Source organism: Psittacula echo (assembly GCF_963264785.1).
Source record: "Psittacula echo genome assembly, chromosome: 5".
In the NCBI taxonomy this organism is placed as follows: domain Eukaryota; kingdom Metazoa; phylum Chordata; class Aves; order Psittaciformes; family Psittacidae; genus Psittacula; species Psittacula echo.
Genome location: NC_137739.1, coordinates 48,995,140 through 49,019,095, shown reverse-complemented (window position 1 = coordinate 49,019,095; position 23,956 = coordinate 48,995,140). Strand labels below are relative to the sequence as shown.

Below are 23,956 nucleotides of genomic sequence, written 5' to 3'. Positions count from 1 at the left end.
TCCCCCCGCAGTCTCCTCTTCTCCAAACTACAGAGACCCAGCTCCCTCAGCCTTTCCTCATAAGGGAGATGCTCCACTCCCTTAATCATCTTAGTTGCCCTGCGCTGGACTCTCTCCAGCAGGTCCCTGTCCTTCTTGAACTGAGGGGCCCAGAACTGGACACAATATTCCAGATGCGGTCTCACCAGGGCAGAGTAGAGGGGAAGGAGGAGCTCTCTCGACCTACTGACCACCCCCCTTCTAATACACCCCAGGATGCCATTGGCCTTCTTGGCCACAAGGGCACAGTGTTGGCTCATGGTCATCCTGCCGTCCACTAGGACCCCCAGGTCCCTCTCCCCTACACTACTCTCTAACAGGTTGTTCCCCAACCTATATTGGAACCTGGGGTTGTTCCTGCCCAGATGCAGGACTCTACACTTTCCCTTGTTATATTTCATCAAGTTTCTTCCTGCCCAACTCTCCAGCCTGTCCAGGTCTCACTGGATGGCAGCACAGCCTTCTGGCGTGTAATATAGCCCAGGTGGGACTGTTGAGCTGTGACTGACTGTGCAGTCTATGAACTGAGAGAGTAGTGAATACTAACAAGATCAGACTATCTCACTGAACACGAAAGAAACCTTAGCAGATCACTTCTTCCATAGAGCTCCTCAGTTAACACTGGCAGCCAAAGCTGCTCTTCAGAACTACACAGAAGACAGCTGACTTAAAGAGGAAGCCAAACATTTTGTGAAATCATAGGTTTATGGACTACAGAATAGTATTTGCTCTACCAGTTCAGATCAAATTTCCATCTAGCCCAGTATCCTGTTTCTACATCAGTTCTAACCATTTTCTGCTACCTGAGCTGTAAGACATGGGTACACATACATGTCCCTTCCACACACAACATTTCTACCCACACTCCCAGCTTCTACCAGTGAGCAGCCTAGGGACTTCCTCATCAGGAGGTTATAATTCCTCTGAACTTCGCTTAGTTTTCACTTTATTATTTGAACTTCTTTCCACTTCTAAGTGTCCTACAGCAGTGAATTCCAAAATAGAATTCTTTGTTGTCTATGAAAGTTTCCTTCAATTCATTTCAAACCAGATGACTTCTCAATCTTAGGATAAAAAAATATATTGTCATTCCCAGTTCATATTCCCCAAGGAGTACTGAAAATTAGGAAAATGATTTTCCAAGGAAGGGTTAAATGTATGGGCAAAGGTTTCTAGGTTCACTATTCACATATGCATGAAAATCTCTACCATGATACTTGTATCATGAGGCACTTACTAGTCCTACAGTGTAGCTCCTGTCTGGGAAAGGATATGGAGAAAACACACACAAAAAAATAAAAGGTAGATGTAAGTAGATACAATTGTCTCTACATTATGTTTTAATTTTTTATTTTCATCAAATAAAGCCACTACCACTATACCCAGTGAAAATCTTGAACAAATATCTGAAGGTTAAAAACTGCAGAGCAATTTCTGGGAATCTATTCAAAGCATTACAGCAGAAACTTAATATTAATATTGTATCCCTGCTATTGCTAGCCATTAATTTTATCAAGTATTATTTATGCTTTAGTTGGAGTGGAGGAAAGCAAAAGAATTGCGTCAGGATATTTTATATTACCATGTAAGCGTATCTGGCAACATGCTTTTTCCCTGCTGAAAAATAATCTATCCTTCCCCAGTCAGTCCTCCCTTGTATTGGAAGGATGTTTTTTATAGCAGTTGTAATCAGATCCAGATGGGACATTTCCTGTTTCTTAGTATCTGAATCTGCTCCTTCCTTATGTCTTGAAATCACCAAGCTCACATCATAAAATAATGTCTTCACTCTAATTCACTACTCTGGATATTCAGACAGGTGTGGATTTCCATCAGACTTGCCAGAGAAGGTTTACAAGCAATGGCAAAACAGAAACTGAATCTGAATATCAGGTACGTATACATCAGGAAGAGGGGGTGTGGAAGGTGGGCCTGGCCATATCTGAGCATTGATTTCAGGACCACCCACTCTGTTGTGCTAAATACAAATATAAAACTACAGCAGAGAAATACGCACATTCTTTTTAAACATGAGTGATCTGAAATACAGGATATGTTTAAGGGACTTCTGACTTCCTCTGTAACACAGGTTGCAGAATCTCACTGCATTGATCTAAAGGTCTCCCTCTGCAAATATATCTAATCCTAACAAAAGCATTTTGTCCTAATCTTAGAACTTTCAGCAAATGAAGAATCCTTTACATGCCAAGGTATCTTCTATTAACCATGAGTTAACCCTACTGAAAATGTTCATATTCTTTTAGTTTTAAAAGTTAGGCCAGTAGTTTCCTAACTAAGCTAATTTACTAATTAAGAATTCAATGGAAAATGCATTTTAGTTAAATGAATCCAGATTTCCAAAACATTTGTGTGTGAATTTGACACCCCTTTGGAGTACAAAATGAATGATTCATGCATTATTGTTTCTCAGGCAAAACGTGACTTTTAAGAGGCATATTGCAGAACTTCAGGTTTGTGTATACAAGAAGGGAAATGTCTAAGCTTTTCATTAAAAAATTAATCGCACATAAAAAATTAGTTTTGAATTGGATAGGAACTTTAAATTCATGAGTGACCAGACCAAGGACTTTGGACCAGATATACCTCTAAGTAGCAAGACCCTTCTGAAAGTTGACCTTAATTTGTTTTAGTTTGGTTTAATAAGAACAGATATCAGCTAAAGACATTTAAAACACAAAACTAGCAAAACATTTAGAAGACATGTAAGATACCCCTAAAATTGTCCTCCTAGTAATTTTAAATGTGCTTCAAATACAGATGAAATTCTCAATATTGAATTTAGTTACTATACCTCCTTATTCTCCTCAGAAAATGCTTGCAGAATATCAGTCTGCCTCGTGTAGTTTCCATTGGCGTCTTGTAGTCCCTGGAGAATACGCTCTCTCAGAACCAGAACAGAAACACGTAGCTGGTGCCAGAGTAGTTGGACTGTGTGGATATCAACTATCACACTGACAGAGTAAGACAGGAGCTTCAGGGAAAACTCCGTCTCCAGTAGAGCATGAATTTGTTCAACGTGATCAGATATGTCTTCACAAATATCCTGTAATGGAAAAATAATGTAGATATTTACATCTATATGTAAATGGACCTTTCATGGATCAGCTCCACTATTCATGTAGTGTTTATTAATTGCAGAATAGATTATTTCAGAGAGGAAAAAGAATCTATTTAACACAGCCAGGCTTTTTTTTTTTTTCTCATGGCAATGCTACAGCAACTGAAGCAGCAGCTGTCCTGTTTGGCAGAGACATCATACAATGAAGAAGGATGGCACAACAAGATCACATGAATCAGTAGGAAACTAGCCCTGTATAGTGACATCCTAGAAGACAGCAATAGGAATGAAAGTGATAAGATTGGCACAAGCAGTCGCCCTCTCTGCTCTGCTTCTCCCCCTTCCTCTTCCTCTTCCCCCCTCATCCCAGTTAAAATGCAAAGAATCTGATCTGTGCCATCATCAACAAAATTCTAACAGATAGAATTTATCTTTTAATCTAGCCTCTATAGCCAAATAGGGCAAAAGTCTGGGATAGACTCAATGCGGATGAGTTATTTATGAGCTCCATTGCTGACTGCAGTGATAAGAGAGCACTAACTTTTGCCGAGCCTTGTTCAGGATTCAGAATTGAACAGAAGATGGGTGGAGGAGAAAGTGGGAAAGCAGAGAAGCTGTGAACATTTATGTTGAGAAAGGAGAAAAGAAAATATACATTACCAGGTTAAAAACCTAAGGTTTTGATGGTATGGTATCCTCCAAATTTAGCAATTAATGTTACAGATTTCTAAACTGTGCTGCAAACAGATTGTAAAATCTTTACAATCTAGCCTTAATTTTCTTTGTGAAGGAATAAATCACAAGACAAAAGACGTATACTATTGAGTGAAAAACACTGCTTTATAACAACTCTGTCTGAAATCTATGTGTACAAAGCATATTATAAACAAGTAAGGAAATGTGATTAAAATACTGAAAAAAAAGTTATCACTGGATCCTAGAAAGTTTTTCCTCTCTACTATCTCTGACATATATATTTAAAGGTGACTTAATAGCATATTTTAAATCAAAGGCTTATTTCTTTTCAAAAAACATAACATATTTTAATTAAACCTTCAGAAATATCCTTTTTACGTAAAGGGTAGTACATGTATAACAAAAATCAGAAAAAAAAAATAGATTCATGTCAGATTTGCCATTGAAACATTTCTATCAGACAATTACAATGAAAGCATATGTCTCTAATGATACTCTTGTGGTTTTGTACAGCAGTAGAATAACGAAAATTAGTAAAGCTGATTCTTTCTAAATTAATAATACAGTACAGTGATTTTTATCAGTTCAGATTTGACATATTCAGTCTGAAAGTAAAGTCAAATTATTGAATATATAACTGTATGTAAGTGACAAATTAAGCAAAAATCAAATCCCTCGATAATATTAAATCATTTTAGTACATCAGGTAGCCCTTGAGAAACTATTTTGGTTGAGTACTATTAGTAGTTACTCATTTTAATATAACACTGACTGCTAAATCAGGTCCCCTGCAGCAGTAACTCTCAGAAATGCACAGAACACTGGAGTTTCAGTGAGCGGAGTTTTGGGGCTGCCTTAAGGGAGAGGCAGTATTTCTTCCCCTCTATCCTCAGTCCTCTTGTTGTGACAACCAGCTTCTATATTTGCAATTACAAAACACACAGACTTGCCTGGCAACACATCGGCCTGCAAATGCTCAGGGCTTCAAATATCCACACACTTCCAGGTGAGAAAATGGACATTCTAGTTACCAGATTAGTGTGCTAATCTAATTCCACAGACACACAAAGCTAAAACTGAGCCAAATCTTTTCCAAGCTTTGAAAAAGGTTATTACTATCCATTTATCCAACTACAACTGAAACTTGACCGAAAAGCACAGCTGTATTTCTATGTTGTTTCAAATGTTTTAAAGAACGCTTTTAGTTACTTACTTTGATTGAATTTGCATTCACTTCTCCACTGTTGTGGAGAAGTCTTATTCCACTGTCTTATTCTTCTTGGCCATAAAGCAGTTTAATTTTAATTTTAGAGATTAAAAGACAGATTATTGCCCAGTAACTATAACTTTGCAAATTAGACTCAATCTATAGAAAAATATTTCATATATCTTCAGTTAGACTACTTATGTTAATGAGCTTAAATTTGTGCCAACTTATAAAACAAATTTTCAATATTTTCCATCTTGACACACACATTTACATGCTGAATTCAACTGCCATAAGAATTCTCAGGGAGGTTAAAAACACAAAGGCATAAGAAGAAAGTATTAACAATGAGCAAGAGTCTCCTGATGATTATTAGATAATGCTCTGAAAATACTGGCTAACGAATCAAGAAAATACTCTTAATCAAGAGTTCAAACCCACACTTCAAACATGTTTTCTCTTGACCTACTGCTACACTAGCTAGCAAAGCATCTAAAATTTCTGAAATAGACAAACTTTCACAACATGGAGAATTTTGTGCCAAAATGCAAAGAACTGAAAGAAGCACATAATCAAGGACAAATGCTGTTACTTTTTACATGGCTTGTTATAAGTTGCTCATTTTCATCAAAAATAAAGTCTGAAGTACTTCCAGACTGCTGTGAATGTAGCAGCAGCCAAATGCTTTATGTACTAACAGGATCATTAACCACTCTTGACAGTTTCTATAACATGGAGAGAACCTAAGGCCAACCTTGTCCATATCCAAGTAAAGGTCACATACTCTGATCTTAACATATAAGACTACCGTCTTAGTCAGAGACAAAGTGCCAGCTCTTAAAGGATTTCAATTTTAGAAAGAGTAGGTGTCCAGAATGCAAAGATACTCGATGAGTGGCTGAATGAGCCAGGAAGGAAATCAAGTCCTTACATACCTTCTCATAATATATAAACTCTAAGCTCTTGTTTCCTGACTTCATCATCAGCTTCATCTCCCTTCTGGCCTGGAATTAGTATAGCATTGAACTGTCACTGTTGTCTTGTCTTTACTTTCATGGAAGAAAAGATTTTTTTCCTTTGCTGATAAGTATTTTGACATGACATGATCTTTTTGGCCAGTGGTTTGTTAATTTTTTGGTTTTTTCTTCCTTTCCTATTAGATGAAAATCTGGTTGAATCATTCAGGATGTATGATTTAATTTGCAACAGTGCCAAGCATAGATATAAAATTATTTAACTCCCCTATTAATAACTCCAGCTATTCAATGTCCAGAAGTCCTGGACACATGTCTACAGTGCATGCAAAAGTTCAATATGTCCAGTTCAGTATTACATATATGCTGAGCAGTCCACCTGCACGTGTGCTATAAGTCTGAAGACAGACAAGAGCAGGCTGGATTAACTGTGTGCTTAAAGAGTGGTAGTGTCAATACAACAATCTTACTGAACACACACTAACCCCTTGTGTGAAAGCTAGTAGTTAATCAGCAGTTCCAAATATGTCAGGCTCTGCATGCATGGCACACAGTCATATATCAGTCTACTGGGTATATCTTGAAACAAATCTTAGGAGCCATAAGGTGACATTCCTGCATCACATGACATTGTTTTGATGGGTGACTTCCACTTTGAATGAGTCTGTAGCCATTGTCAAATAAACAGGATTTCATTTCACCATAGGCCAAGTTCCTGGATAAAATGGATTAGATCTGGGTTTTCAGGAAACCCATCTTGTATAAAGTGTGGAAAAAGAATTTAGACCCCTATTGATATCCCTTTTCCTTGGTTTTTAACTGTCATGTGACAATAGGAAGGTGAAGGCTGCACAAAGGATAGGAGGATAGCTGTGTAAAGGTTACAAGAGAACATAACTGCAAATAAATGATCACTTTTGCCATAGAAGTTAATGCCAAATAGTCTTCAGCCAAAGAGCATTAATAAAGCTGCAGCCTATTTATTTGCATCTTTTCTTTACACTTGCCTGGCACACAACAATTGTTTGAGGGGAAACAATACAATGTCACATCCAGTTGGCATTATCATGGAATCACAAAATGGTTTGGGTCGGAAGGGACCTTAAAGATCATCTAGTTGCAACACCCCTGCCTGCCAAGGGCAGGAACACCTTCCATTAGACCAGGTTGCTCATAGCCCTGTCCAGCCTTGCCTTGAGCACTTCCAGGAATGGGACACCCACAACTTCTCTGGGCAACCTGTTCCAGTGCCTCAACGCCCTCACAGTAAAGAATTTTTTTCTGATATCTAATTCAAAGCTACCCTCTTTCAGCTTAAAGCCATTCCCCTTTGTCCTGTCACTGCACATGCTTGTAAAATGTCCCTCTCCACCTTTTTCGTAGGCCCCCTTTAGATATTGGAAGGCTGCTAGAAGGTCTCACTGGAGCTTTATCTTCTCCAGGCTGAACAAGACCAAGTCTCTCAGCCTGTCTTCATACAGGAGGTACTCGAGCCCCCTTATCATTCTCATGATAAGTCCTGTGGACTTGCTCCAACAGCTCCATGTCCTTTTTATGTTGAAGACACCAGAACTGCACACAATACTCCGAGAGCAGAGTAGAGGAGCAGAATCACCTCCGTCAACCTGCTGGTCACGTTTCCTTTGATGCAGTCCAGGACATGGTTGGCTTTCTGGATTGTGAGCACACACTGTCAGCTCATGTTCAGTTTCTTATCAACCAACACCCCCAAGTCCTTCTCTGCAGGGCTGCTCTCAATCCAGTCTCCATCCAGCCTGTAGTTGTGATTTCCCCAACCCAGGTGCAGGACCTTGCACTTGGCCTTGTTGAACTTCATGGGATTCATACTGGCCCATCTCTCAAGGCTGTCAAGGTCCCTCTGGCATCCCCTCTCTCAGTGTGTCAACTGCGTCACACAGTACAACATTTTCTTACTCCTGTACCTGATATCTAGATTTACATATAATTCCACAAAATTAAATAATTTTATCTAGTACAGCTGTGGATTTGATAATTTCCTGTAATAATTGATGTAGTTCAAATACAGCACAAAAATGTCACATTAGGTAAGTTCCTGATTTTATTGAGGCTAAATATCAAGACCTGGTACAACATGGCCTCATTGTCCTCATTCTTCCTAAGTCCTTGTAGGTGATTTAGCATTAGATAGAGAAAACCCAGCAGAACACTGTCATGTGCCTTTTTTACATTTTGTATTTATAAATAAAGAACAGCAGTATCACAAGATAGTACCTAAGTGCTGTCAGGAGCACTAATTGCTCTTTCCAGAAGTGGCAGGTAGATAAAGACGCACATGTCACACATGATGTAAGCATGGAAATCCTTCCTCACTATATCAGTATATAGTGTCATTTCACAAGTTATTATAGCCTTGTTTTTAGCAATCACCATGTCTAAATCAACATTAATCTCACATATCCACTAGGCATTTTTATTTTTACACAGCTTTGTAGTGATGTAAAGATAAAGATTTTGTCATCCTCTCGTGGGCTATCCTGTAGCACTGATTGTGGAATTTCTTAGGTTTACAGGGGTTGTAACCATTTGGCTGCCAACTGTCCACTTCACTCAGTCTTCCAGACAGCTGATCCTGTAATTTGCAGCTGCCAAATCCATCAGCCTGCTCCTAGCCCTCCATGTCAACTAAAATATCCTGAACTGCAAACACTACAGTAGACAAATAAAAATGCATAAACAAAGCCTCAAGAGTCAATGAAAACACAGCTTTGATCTTGGCCTTAAAAAATACGGGTTTTTTTGCTCTTCAAGAAATTCTCTTAAGATGTACATGAAGCTACTGGAAGATGAAAGGTTGCAGCATGTTGCTCTATAGTTAATATCAGTGACAGAAGCTATACTGCAGATTTCTGTTCTTTGATTTCACTGTAAAACCTCAGTAGGGAAAACAGACTGTCATAGAGTCTTACAACTACAGTACATGCAAAACAAAATCTGTGATTTAGGAAAATGTCTCTCTTTGGTTTTTCCTTTTAAGTGCATTTTAATTCCACAAAAGACAAATATTCCAATCAGAATGTACAAATTCTTCTCTTCAGAAAAAATCAGAATACCTGCCAAAGAATTTTAGGATTCATTTTTTATAATGTACTTGAAAATTATGAACTAAACTCACTCTGCACTGCCCTTTTATGCTCATAACAGCATAACGGTTTTATTGCTGAAAAAATAAAGATTTTCAGGCTTTAAAAAGATATTTTTTTCCTTTAAAATACCCTCTTCTAGTATATCCAAGCAGTGTTCTCTTCTATTTTGGATTATTGGTGAAACCTTAAGAGCAAACGCTGTTCACTTCTTTTTTTGTAGCTGCTTTTATGTAAACAAGTCAAATTAAAAAAACATACATGAAAAATCCAGTTTGGCTAAAAAAAAATCAAGTGCCAGGGAAAGCTCTACACTTACTTTTAAGTCACAAGTTTGTCAGAAAGTGAGTTGGAGTCCTGAAGTACTGTAGCTGGTATGGCTGTGGCAGTCAGTGGCTTGGGGAAATGAATACATTTAATCAGGTCAAGAATGCAAAGTGCAGCAGGATAACAGTGACCAGAAGGGCTCTAAGGTCACTGACCCTGTCGCCTTCTGCTGACACCAACAGCTTGGAAAACATTGGTGCTCAGAGCAAGCTGCTTTGCTCTTCCCTCATGGTAATCCACATAATACTGATAGTAACTTTTCTGGGGCACCATCCTTTTCTGCACATTATTCTCTTTCCCAGCTTGACTTTTATTTTGATTAATTTGCTCTCATTATTATAAATGAGCAACATTTTCATCACTGCGAAATTCCAGTAAGTAATCTTGATTTTACATTTTGCTAAAATACTCAAAAACTTGTTTTAACACGGGAAAGTTGTTAACGTGACAGAGCATTTTCCTTATAGAAAAAAATATTTTGCCCTTTTTTTTTTTTCCTCCTTTTGGAGAGCTCTGTTTTCAAACAGATTTCTTCACTGGAAAATTTCAGGTGTCACAGGGGCCTAGCTGTCCTGGTACAATCACAAGAAAAGATGAAAAGATGATCCACTTTCTATAAAGCAAATGTTGCTATTACAAAATGCCCAGGAAAGTTTTGACAATTAATATCCAGCCTGGTGAACCCTAACTAGGCACGTTTCTACTGTATTCTGTTATCTCAGGAATCAATGAGTTACATTCTTATATCCCTGTACTTCAAAATAATGTGAAATAGATGCTAAATCACCAGTTCTTTGACAAAGCTTCTAAAACAGTAATGGTTTTTCTGAGATTGTACCAGACACAGAGCTGCTCTGTAATAATTTATTAGTATTTTATATGATGTTTTATTAGGATGTTTCTTGTGCAAGTACATTGGTTGACTATTGATCCGCAAGTTAAAAACGAGCAAGAAGTAAGGAAGAAGCAAGTAAGATATATGACTTGCTAAGCACTTCAGGCTAAGTTACAATGCTTAAAATGTTAATTGTGAAGCTCCTGTTTCAGAATCCCGGCAACTCGCATTTGTTTTGACATATGGGCCATTGCTGTGGCCAAAGGTTCAAACATACACTGGGAAGAAGCAAAAAGATCCTTTTGTCCAGAATCAGGGCAGTTGCTGTTGGAAGCTATTCCAGCTCACTTCCCAGACCAGCTGCAGTGCTTTATAAACCTAGGCCAGGCTGTACCTTTTCTGCAGGAGGGGATGGCTGCAGAAAAGTCAAACATTTATTTCCACTATTAATTTAAATCAGTATTTTAATGTAAAAAGACTTTCTACTCACAGCACTCACTACAGGCCAGAATCTTAAATGCAAGGATGTATTTAGTCAGTGTGCATCAGCTTCAGACAGCTCATGCACAAAAACACTCAACCATAAGGCCTGGGATGGGGTGGAACTGGAGAATGACAGCAGAAGCTATGGCAGTAAAGTTAGGCACCTCAGAACACTACTGAAAAAGTATTGTGTAAACAAATCTGGGCTAGCCATTTCTGGGATATTCTTGACATTAGTAAAATTGATGCATGAATTTCATTTGTGTAAGACAATCCATATATGAATTGAATTTGGGAACTAATGTGATATCTGCAGTTCAGCTTTGCTTTCGTATTCCTGAACTTCCACTGGTAACACTCCCGAAAGTTACAACCTGAAAACCCTTTGAAACCTTCAGAATAAGAAATATGTTCTTGTACACCCTATAATCAGCCACGCCCACAACATTCAGAGACTTTGCCCTTTAAAGTTACCACTGTACAACATTTCTTCAATGAGTAATCATACAACTCTTCATTTACCTTGCTTTAAGCATGTTGAAGCATACTGATTTTTATTAAGGCCTAACTTTCTAAATTTTTAAAAAGATGCAAAAACAAATAAAACTTGATAGAAAAAGCAGTATTTGTGCTCACTGAAAACTGGTTTGGTACTGCAGCCTGGAAGACAGTGTCGCACGGGTACTCTAGAGCAGTTTATCATTCAAGAAGAAAGACGGTACTGAACTGTACAACAGTGTAGCAAGTTTTGATTCCAGCTACTTCTTAAAGGGAAAAAAAAAAAAGAGAAATACCAAACCCCAAACCCATCTGAAAACCAAGCAACTGGTAGTAGAGGTAAGTTTTGAAAAACAATAAAACAATCTCAAATGCCTGATAATTGGACAATTACCATAATATATATATATATTTATCTTGCACGGATCATTTAAGATCACAAAGATTAGAAAAAATGGTGAGGTAGTTTTATACTAAGCATGCTCGTCATGTATTATATATTCATCTACTCAAATGGAAGAGTGAAGACTTCTTAAAACATCCTTGAAATACAAATTTCTTCACAAACCTATACTTTTTCTGCAATAATGGAAGTATGTAGGACATACTTTGCAGCTGTCTAGATAACTACTTTTGCCGCTTTTTTAATTATTATTTATTTATTTTCTCTCTTTACTCAGCGCTTTCTTGTATTCTGAAGGCATGTATACTGGATGGAATTTAAAGGCATTTCTAACAAGTTCAAATTACCACATGCAAATGAAAACTGAGGATGCAAATGGAAGGATGTTTTACTCATGGTGAACATACCCACTCTGCTGTAGCTAACACAACCAATTTTGTAGCCTGGCTAGGATTAGGCAGTTTTTTACCTCAATGTAGAGAGGAGTTAACTGACCATGAGGAAACCCCTACTATCATTTCATACAAGACATACAAAAATTGAATGCAGTAAAAAAATGTCAGCTACATGAAGAAGCAGAAAGAAGACCACTCCTATTATTTGATAAGAACTTTCATTATTTGGTCTACAATATAAATAGCAGAATTCAATGCTAATACAGTAATAGTTCAGTAATTTTCCAGCAAAATGGTTATCCTTTTGAAAGCAGTGAGTTTTCAAAGTTTTATGCAGCCAAACTATTACTGACAGCTGAGCTTGAATATGTCCCACTCTTGTGCTACCTTCATTTTTAGTCTGAAAAAGATTTGGAATTACTCTTGACAATGGAACAAGGAAATTTCAAGAATTCATTAAGTCTGCTGCAGGGCCATAGGATCTTCATCTGAGCTCTATTTTCTGAGCCAATCTCTTTCTACCGAGTATACAAGAAATTGGTGCATTTCTTTGAAAAGATTTTCAGTTTATGGAATTCTTCAGAAAGATTCTTATTCTTATTAAACTTCAAAGACTTAATTAGAGTCTTTGGTGGAGATCAGCTGCTCCTAAAGGGTTTAGATAAAAGAAAAGTTTTTTGGAGAAAAAAATAGTCTTATTCTTGAAATAATGAATCTTTTAATAACAAATAAAGTGTAACCCCACATAAACACAAAATACTGAAAAGTAAGATGTCAAAATAAATAAATAAAAGAAATGCAAGTTCACACAGGAATAAAATTTAGTCCTGCACAGACCTGCAGAACAGAAGAGAAAAATTTTAATCAAAACATTATGGCTTCCTCAAGCCAAAGAATGCTAAGCTCATTCACTCTATTTGACTACAGTGTAGTGGCTATAGCAGAATTTGATGAAGGATGATGAGACTCTTTACTCTCATGTCAATGCTCAATATGGTGACTGTGCTCTCCTTTCCTTCCTGAAACAGGTCAGAAGGGAAGAACTATCATCTGTGCCAATTTTCGATAATGAAAATTGCTAGCACTATAGGAAGTTTTCAAGATAAATGGCCGTTTTACATCAGTGCAGCTAAGCCTCCAAGAGCTTTGGCGACATGCTGTTGAAGATACTTTCCATTAGTCATATTTGAGGGCAGCTAAAAGGACACAAACTCCCTTGTTCTTTATTACCAGGCTTTGCATTATTAGCAGTGTTGTTCCCTTTTCTATTGTTCAATGAATCATAGAAACATAGAATTGTTTATGTTGAAAAAGACCAAAAGCTAATATTTAATACACAAACCCTCATGGGAATCACTGAGATTTTATTTTCTTTGTTTCGTTCAGAAACATGGAACAGAAGCCTTTTAGTCTATCTTGCATGCTTCTTACTGTTCATGACCTTCCTGCCCTTTCTCCACAACAACAAGTGTTCAAGTCAGCTGGAAAGCTCTTGTAGATCCTCCAATGTGCTAGTAACAATTACAAAGCACTCCAAGCATGTGGAGGCACTTCCAGTAGTCTGAAACAGCTATCACCCACCCTGTGTACCAGGAGGCCTGTTCCACACTGGATATCACTCACTGTCTATAACAGTCAGGGTTAGAATATATATCACTGCTAGTGAAGAAACAAACCAAACCAAACCATACCCAGCAACAAACACACACACGCGCATCTAGTTTTGTTATACCCAGGAAGAACAGAATTTGAAAGATTGGTAGGAAGCTATTTTACACACTTAAAAGTCTTAAGTGAATGAAAGAAATAAAAGAAGAATAAATTTTGAAAAGTTAGAATATTGAATCTTAAAGACATCTAAAATTTACAAGATTTTTATTCTAGTTTCACTACCGAAAGTGCACATGGAATTTTTTTATTTACGGGAAGAGCTCTTCTAGCAGGTAAATCAAACCCCTTATTATGATTCCTAATACCCAATATGTTAGAAATCATTCCTAATTAGTTTGTAATAGGTACAACGTAGGTCACAGAATCTTCCTGTGGGCTTTTTACCACAAATGTAATAAACACAAAATTTTAAAAAACTTCAATTTACACCCACAGAAGGAAGAAAATGATAGGGTTTTTGCAGACGTTTTTGAGAAGGAATAGAATGGAGACTAAATTGGAAACCTGGAATTATCGGACTGGCATGACATCCAAATCTAATTGAATCATTCAAAGTACTTTAATTGGCTTTTGGCACGTATCAAAATGCTTAATGAGACTTCATGCATAAAAACAATTAACATATATTATGTAGTAGCTTGTACTATCTGATTATTTCCAACTCTCACTGTCATCCCACAGGTGCCTCTCAGTTAATACAAATGTATATTTAAAGGTTTGCATACGGTATCTTCTTTTCAAACAAAATCATACCCATATCATTGATTTTCTGATTTAGATGCAAAGAGGATACTGTATAAATAGAAAATTATCAAAACTCAGATTTTATGCCATTTCTGCAGTGCTTTAATCACAACTAAATCTAAGAACCTAGTCAACATTCTCATATCCCATAGACACAATGAAGCACTTCTTCCTAATTAAATTGGCCCTAAGGAACCTAAAATTCAGTGTCATTAATAACAGATGCTTGTTCTGCCTGCTTACAAGATTACGAGTGCCAGACATTAGTATTTTAATACTGCATTTAAAACTAAATATTTAATTTTAAAATTAGAGATAATATTATAGCTAGAACTACTCAAATGCACTGTAATTGTAACCTAGAAACATGTTATAGGACTGTAGAGAATATTGCAACAGCATATTCATGTATAGCATATTCCAATGCAACGGTTCTGAGAAGCCAGCTTGTGCTCTGGCAGAATAATTCTCCTAACAGCACTAGGTTGGCTTTACAAGAGAACTTTTCTAGTGTAAAGCACTGACAGACTAAATGGCTGTTAAGATGTTGATACTGCTTAAGAAAGCATTCATGCACTATACAGTAAGACTGAAGTGCCTTGAAAAAAGCAGGAACTGAGCAGTGTTTATTTAAATATTTATTTATTTATATGTACACATACGTATATACAGGTAAATATACTTATTGCATGTTGCTAACTGGAATAAGATCCTTGATTTATAAAGCACTTCTTAGTCAGTGTCTCTCAGCACTTTAAGAAAGCAAGACAGCATGACCTTTGGTTTCAGTTGACATAAATTGTTTCTTATGCTGACAGAATAAAGATCAGTTTTCTCTATGAACAGCCTTGCATTTCTTTATATGCCATTTTATTTTCTAGCTATATGGAGATAACTTACAAATTATCCTTGTCTAGACTGTAGCTCTCAGTGATGAGTGTAACTCTTACCACTCTGCAGGCACAATGAGAAAAAGAAAGGTTGCTGCCATGCCTGGGCTTGTAAAGTAGCTCTTTGAAATCCAATAGCTGAACTTGTCTGTGTGGAAGTAGCTTCAAGCTTCAAATGCATATTTGGGTATTTTATTCACTTGCAAATATTTTTATTTCCTGCAAAAACAATCATCAATTTAGCCTCCAATTGAATCCTGAATTGACACAAAGTCAAATCTTTTATCTTCCTCAGATAACAAGACTAAAGAAATGGCATAGGATCCCTGGATTGTGGCATTCTAAAGTATAGACAGGGAAGAAGGAAAGGTAAGCAGCACATCAAATTGCAAGTGTTCATATTTCCATATTCTTCTTGGAACAACGGAGCTATGGTCTGCAGAGACCTAGCTTTGCTCACAAGCTTTCCTCTGTGATAAAAGTGGCTGTACGGGATGTGACCCTGGAAATACAGTAACTGTACTCTCATGGTGTCACACTTGAACTAATTTCCCTGCCAAAGCCTGACTCACTCTGCCTAGCAGACATAGCTGGATTGTCTCCACTTCTTGCATAGGTGATACGAAGTGTCAGCGGACAATGAGGGACTAACTCGGGTAGGCTAAAAACAGCGTTACTGTATGACATCCTTGGAAAGAAATCACTTGCAGCAACCCTGTCTACAAAACTGTGATTTCTAGTCTGGAACTAGTAACAAGAAATAACCCCTCCCACCCATACACCCCAAAAGCCTACAGTCTTAGGGGATTCTGCAGCTTTATTTTCAACACATTTTAATTATACAATATATTTCTATGCACATCATCTTCTACCAAAACAGGAGAACCACTAAGCTGTAGAAAAAAAGAAAAACTGCATCTGTTTTCTCTTTCTTTACAAGCCACAGTAGGATATGAGCTGATCCTGGGAATAACTGGCAAGCTTGAAGAAAATGGAAGGATTATTGGTATTTTTAAATTATCTTTTTATTTCTATTACACTCTTGAATAATGGGGTCTTTCCACAGAGACCTTGTCAGCAGTTCATGGAGAGTTTTCTGATAAACCGAGTCACACTGAGCCAATAAGAAACCTGGTCAGCTGAGAAATTCTTGAAACAGTATTGATAACAGCATGTTTGTCAAACCCAATATATACATCCCCTCTACATCCATTCTCCCCAAAACTCTCTCACTCATGCCTTCCAAAAATACATTAACCAAACATTAATATGTTAAATAGAACATTATGACTACTCTTACCCATTACTGTAAATTAGCTTCCATCAAGAAGACATCCTAAAACCCACACAGAGTGTTTAACACTCTTAATAGAGGCCACAGTTCATGATGAATAGAGCAGTCTCTCACTTTGAGATGAGCACAAAGGATGATAACATTGCTCATTGTAATGATCCTTTCCCAAAACATTCACAGTACCTTCTTTTGAAACTCACAGTGTGAAGTTTCTAAAATCTACCATTAATGCTTATACTTCATTGGCTTTTACAATTTCAAATGGAATTAGGAGCATCAAAATAATTAAAAAATCTATCTTGATGATATTTTCAACTTGAATTTATAGAATATACAGTATGAAAACTGTTTCGCAGCCTTAAAAGAAAGCTTAGGTTAAATCACATCTGAGCTTGACTCTACACATACCGATTTTGTCTCTGATGTTAGTATACTGCAAAACAAAATAAACCAGCAAAAAAAGTAATTTCTGAGAAAGTTTCTTCACTTAATACAGGCAATAGATATGAGAAAGGCAAATACTATACCAGCTCATAGTTTATTTCTTAACTCATTCAAGGCAATCATGCGTACATTACATGCAAAACCTACTTGCACACGAAATTATCAACTTAGATGAAATGCAAAAGAAAATATGACGACAGATGTGACAACAAATGAAACATAAATAGAGACAAAGGGGCAAAGAGGCTGAGAAAAAAAAATTAAAAAAAATTAAAAAAAAAAAAAAAAGAGAAGAAACCCCTAGTTGGCAAAGAGACTGAATAATAGCAAGCAGTTTGCACACAGATAAACTGCTCTCCAGCATGAACCCAAGAGTGCTGAACAGGGATAAACAGCAGAATCATTTCAAAATCACACTCTCAACCCAAACTAAAATGGTAATATAGACAAATCCATGAAAGAGCAACAAAATCTTTTTAGTTCTTACATGGAGGACAAAGAATTCAGACTCATACTTTACTGATACATTTCAGTACCTGAAACAGCATTCAGAAAAGGATATGAAACAGAGCGATAATATTTATGTAATAAGCATTACTACACTTAAATCTAGTGCTAAGCACATATAGCTTTAGCAAAATTTTCCACTTCTTGATGCTTCTAAGCTTTAAATGAAACTTCCCTGAGTACTGCAATGACTGCCACTACAGAGATTACATTCCTAACTGGTTTAGCCATTAGAGTCTAGACGAGAGCAATTGGCCACTGATGCTTGAACAGCTGAAGAGCAAAGGTAAAGAACTTTTAAAAGTCAGTGAGAAATTCCTACCCAAATAGCAGATGTAACTGCTGCCATAATCTGTGGTTGATTTCCCATTCTTTTGGCACCTTGTACAAACTATACATCAGTCAACAATTTTCTATCCAACTTCTGTTTCAGGGAAGTCAAAAGGCTTTTTCATCTTAATCCAATGAAATCTTTGAAGAAAACTTTCTTGGATAACCAAAAATTCCTGAACTTTTCCTGTAGGTATAATTTCAAAAGAATGGATTATTTTGCAGAGAGAACAGATGCTTTTGAGCAGTCTGAGCATATTCCTCAGGACATGGCACAACACACACAACTTTATGAGCTGAGAACAAAAATAAAACAAGGGACCTTTGGAAAGGGTACAGGTCTTAGTATTTTTAAATGGTCTCCTAAACTAATGCAACTGTGATAAGCATCAGAATGCTCTTGTCACATTCAGTCTCCCTATGAAGACCTACAGAATTTAAGTTTCTAATAAAGATAGTAAAATCTAGGTATAATGATGAAGTTCCATGTTTTCTATTACTAACATTATTTTCAGTCTCTTGGTTTCCTGAGTCTTTACTAAACACATCCCTTCACAACACAGGTCAAAGTTTTAGCCAAAATAATGTATTTATTATAAACTTACAGTGTCTATTTCTAATTATACTGTGACCTATAAAAAGCTATCTGAGTAATGTCTCAGGGACTAGAGAAGACTGAGCATTAAATTTCACCCTGATTCACATAAAAAAGCTATAATGTCCCCATCAAAACACTGGACTAAGAGCTTGACACATGATAAACATCTTTTTTACCTTCATAAGTGAAAGATTTAAATTGCTAAAGCCTAAGATACTGACTGAAGAAATTTTATATTAGTGAAAGAGACTGAACAAGCTTTTCTCAATATTCAGAAACCTACATCCACAGCAAAAAAAGATCTGGCGATTTTGCAAGTTAGATTTATAGTGCACAGGAAATGTAATGTATTATTTCAAACCAAACACATTTAGGTCATGCAATATTTCTAAAGTTGAAAACCAGTTGTATAAAAATATTTTGCTTTTATTGATTAAAAAAAAAAATTGCAAGCACTGATAGTTTCTTGCTTTAGACATTTTTAGCACTTTGTAAGATATTTCACTTTAATGGTGTCTTACCTCATTTATACTGGAAGAAGAGTTTTCAGGTATCAGCTTTTCAAAAAGAAAGACTGTCCCATTTCCTTTCCTCAGCTAAAGGAATTACATGCAACCAGCAATTCAGAAAATAAGTGTCTGTTTAAAAGACAGACAAGTAAGCCACAGACGATCTGTAACCCAATCCATCTTCAGTGCAGAGTCAACTTCTTTTGTTTTGCACAGAATATAGCAAATAGTCTGCTGCTGCTACCTGTGCTACTGTGTAGATCAAGTTCAGGCCTGTCTGCTCTTCCCTTGCACGTTCTGAGCTACAGTAGAGATTTCTCAGCATCCAGATCTGCTGTGTGGCAGCTAACTGAAATTTCAGCCAACACTTGTAGGCTTGCAATTAGCAAGGTTATTTTAAGTGCTGACCTACGTTCCAGCAGAATGCTTCTGGCATTATGACAGGAAGGAATCTAGGATAATATTGGTCACTTGGTAGCCCTATAAATCTGATCTCAGAAAGACCCTCTAATTCACAGCATAGAAGTGAATATCTGATCTTCAATTCACTTTGATTTTTTTTTTTTTTTTAAGTTTGAATGAAATGGAAATATTTACTGGGTTAATATTAGGAAGCTTAGATTTTATTTTGGGACCTGTAGATCATATGCCTGGAAAATGTGTTTATTAATAGGAAGTTATGACTTCCCCAAAATGGAGTGATTCATCACTTACAAAACAGAGACTGTTACTTTTGTAATGTTCACATTTATAATAATTACCTTTTTCATTCAGAATGGGAGGAGAAAATAACTTGTGAGGTCGAACTTATTACAGTTGGACTCTGTAACAATGCTTTTTCATTTCTCCTTGGTTATCTTGAATAGGGCTCCCTCTTCCGTACAGGCCTTTGGTAACCCTCTTTTGTCCTGCATTCCTTCTGCATTCTCTGGCTGCCTAACTATTCCAAAGACATGTCAAAAGGCTCAGTCATACCTCCACACCCTCACTCGTTGGTCATTCTCATTCCTCCCCCCTCCTTTCTTCTTTTTTGTTAGTGGATCAGCTTTCTTGTTCCCACCCATCCTCATACTTCCAATAGTAGCAGCTCCTCTGACGACCCCAGATTAGAGCTATAATGGCCCGTCAGCTCATCTGTGTGTACACACACAAGACAAGCTTTTCTGAAAGCACCACAATCAGAAACACTAATAAAAAAAAAAAAAATAAATAAAAATAAAAAGACATTTGTTTTAAAGGAGACAGTAAATGATGGGGGAGGGAAATCATACCAAGAAAAGTTGTTTTTTTAAGTTATTTAGTAACTTCTACACATCACTAATGAAATGAAACTGCTCCCTTAGTCTTGCAGCAAAATTCACCTGAGGCAAAATGTACTCCCCAGAACTGAGAACATCGAGAAAACAATGGTGAAAACAACGTAAATTCACTTTGTCCCCATTTTAAAGTGTCAAGTATTTCCTGAGTCACATTCAAACTTGAGATGGCATTCAAAACAATTAGCAACAATTAGAGGTATCCCAAATAGCAAAATTTAAAATGCAATATCTGCACCAGGCAGAGTCGTCAAATACAAGATGGAGAGATGGAGTTTTTGAGTGAACTGATCCTTCATATACCTTTAGATGGTCAACACTCAAAAGGATACTACAGTTACCACAAATAGTACAGTATCTGTATGCACGCACACTTCTGAACTCTAAGCGTAATGACAGAAATGTTACTGTCATGGATACACCATTACATTTTTTATTTTTTTATTTTCAGAAGAATACCTTTAAGAGAAGATTTCTTACAAAATATCATAACCTAACTATTTGAAGATATCATGAAAGCATTGGCTCCCTAATGCAGGACAGCCTCAGCCATCAAAAACTCTTCAGAAAGCTAATAAAAAAATATTTTTCCTCTCTCAGACATCCTCTTTTTTAAAACCTGGGAATCACAACATCTGTGTTTAAATAGATGTGGTTTCCATTTTAAATGAATTCCTGAGCATGCAAATAGGTTGACTTCTGTAGGAATAAGCAGTAATTAAAAACAAAATAGTAAAAAAAAAAAAATAAATCAAAAAAAACCAACTAAAAAAAGTAACAGTATTTGATTCAAAAAATGCAGGAAAAACACCAGCAAGGCAAATGTTTTGTTTCAGTGCTTAGTAAAACAGCAGATTAGGACTACTGACTTCAGAGTAGAGGAGATTAAAATTAGACTGAAGAATCATTTCCAGGTTTGGCCACAGTTGCTTGCTTTGCTCTTAAAGACTATACCCTACACTGCATTATCTGGTTTTACTCAAGTCATTTAGAACAATGTCATATGAAGTTCTCTGGTCAAATTTTTTAAAAATCATAGATCAGAATTATTTCAATTTATTTCAGTTGCAAATTATTTAAGTTCCAGTTTCAAATGATTATGGTTCAGAAATATTACATCTTTCATAGAAAAAATATCAGTTTTCATCAAGTGCTTGTACTTAAACAGGTAGAGCATAGTCTGCACTGGGTTTATATCCCTTTTTTAGAATGAAATAGATTTTCCAAGGTAAATTAAAACCTGAATTTCATCTATATGCAACAGTGGCATAATGCCTGGAGATGCTATGAATCTGCAGTGGCTTCCTCAGTTTTGCAGTTTAACTTATAATATGCCGAGAAAGTATAACTGAGGATCTGTGGCTCAGTTCCCTCTTTGAAACTTGATTCATGCCTGCCTAATAGCAGGAAATCCATTTCCTGTTGAATGCTGGGTAACTCCAAGAAACACATCTCAGCATGTCATTTGCATTACTAGCTAGGATTTTACTTGCTCTACTGCACTCCGTGTTCCAGGAAGGAGCTATAGGAGAGTCAAGTTGGGTGAGAAAGGAGTGTAGTCTACACATGAGTTGGGAATGGACCATCATCTTAATCAGAAAAACTACAAAAATCATGAATAAATCTATGATGAAAGAAATATAAGCAGAATAATGTACATGAGCTGACTTTTTAATAATCAAACACTACACAGAGGATAACTCAGCAGAGCTGGATCATAAACATTTTCAAAGATGTTTATTGCTAGTAGCTCTGCGCAATGGGGCACACTTTCAGCAAATTATTCTAGAGATGTGAAAGAATGAAGGCAGTAAGGAAAACAGATCAGGGGTAGATTTAATGAGTGAGTCACATTTTCCGTGAAATACAAATACTTTTAGAAGGGTTAGGTAAAATGCAAACATTTAATGAAGTGATACCCATGACCAGTTTCATCATTTGTGGGTTGACTTAAGCACTCAAAATAGAATCATTTTGTGGTTTTTTGTTTGTTTTTTTTTTTATTTGTCAATGAGGTTTTGGGTTGGTTTGTTTGGGGGTTTTTTACAAAAAAAAAAAAGAAAAACAGAAATAAGATATGAAAGGCTTCTTATTTCAAACTTGCAATATCACTGTAACTCTTTTCAATTACACTTCTGTTTGTAACGTTTTGTTACATTTAATTCGTATGATTTTTCTCTTGTGCTATCATTACCAACCAGACAACCTACATAATTTATATTACAAACTTAAATTTTTCACATAACAGACCAAGAATGCAGCTCTTACCTACAATCAACCTTATGCTTTTGGCAAACAGAGATGGATAACGTGTTAAGCTATTTTCAAGTTTTCCAGTTAAATAAACCATTAGTGGAAAATATATCTATTAACATAAGTCAAAATTTTGCAAAAAAATTTGTGCACAATTTGACTGGAAAAGTTTCTCAAATGCAGAATAGGCTTTCTCTCCATGATACCGGTTGGTTTAAGTGACTGAATGTGCATGAGTGAAAAAACTGTTTCACAGTCTATTATATGTTTCTAAGGTTCTCAAGTGGAATGCAAGAGACCAAAATTCAGATCCCTTTTCTATGTGGTATTTACTAATTCACAAAAGTGCAGCTATACATGGAGTGCATCAAAGACTTGCACCCAATAATTCGAGAAGGGTATCAAGACAAGTATCGGATGCGTGATATGTTTTTCTACAACCTTTGGGATAAAATTCAGTTTGGGGGCTTGAAGGTATCAGAATAGGATGGTTTCATGCTCTTACAAGTAATATAACCAAGTCTAAATACAAGAGTGAGAATAATCAAAATTCAAGAAGTTTCAAGTAACTAACATTTTCATAATTTCCCCTAAAGTTTTCCCTATGCACCCCACTAAGTCATCCTAATAAGAAAATGAAAACATATCCATTAAGAAACAACAATAGAGAACAAAACAGATGAATTTTGACATGACAGTTTTTGCAGTCTAGGTATCACCATAATTTAATTAAAATAGGAATTTTAACAAGAAATCTGTCCCAAGTGCTGGTCCCATTGCATATATTTGCATTTGTTAAATGTCTTCAGAAAAACTGTCTGAGGAAACACACCTATGAGGCACAGAGAAGTAGTATTGACATTAACCTCTCCTTCTGATAAGGAAAACATCAGTAAATAGTGCCTTTGGTGTTTTCATTACTGGCATTTAAACTGAGAATCATTGAGAATCTTTTTTTTCCACTGCATACCTATTATGTATGCCTTTGTCACAGCATATCTTCCATTTGCACACAGCAGAGACTGAAGGGTTAATCTGTTCCTCCCTACATTTTAAAATTCTTTCTTTCAGAAAATAAGGAATTAAACAAGGCTGCTTGAAGTTTTGGCTTTCTATTTATTCTAGCAAACAAATGCACTGAAAACAGATGAAGCTGCAAAATTCACTCACACTGTTCAAAATTAGAATACTATTAAAAAAAATTCTCAATGCATTATCATTGCAACGTATGAGTTGACATATTCAGAGATATATATTGTAATTGAAAGACTCTAAGTGGAACCACACTTCTGTGTTATAATATTTCATCCTACTTCTGAAAAAAACAAAAGCTGAGTAAGGT

General features: G+C 36.4%; 1 protein-coding gene across 2 annotated transcripts in view; it reads right to left on the bottom strand.

The window, feature by feature from the left end:
* Nucleotides 1-23,956, bottom strand: part of AKAP6 (A-kinase anchoring protein 6) — a gene marked incomplete at its 5' end in the record, with an annotated part of 232,019 nt that overhangs the window by 183,223 nt on the left and 24,840 nt on the right. For both annotated transcript variants that reach the window (XM_080617231.1, XM_080617230.1), the window contains one exon: nt 2,852-3,103. In XM_080617231.1, the coding sequence (XP_080473357.1) occupies nt 2,852-3,103 (252 nt within the window). The remainder of the gene's footprint in view (nt 1-2,851; nt 3,104-23,956) is intronic.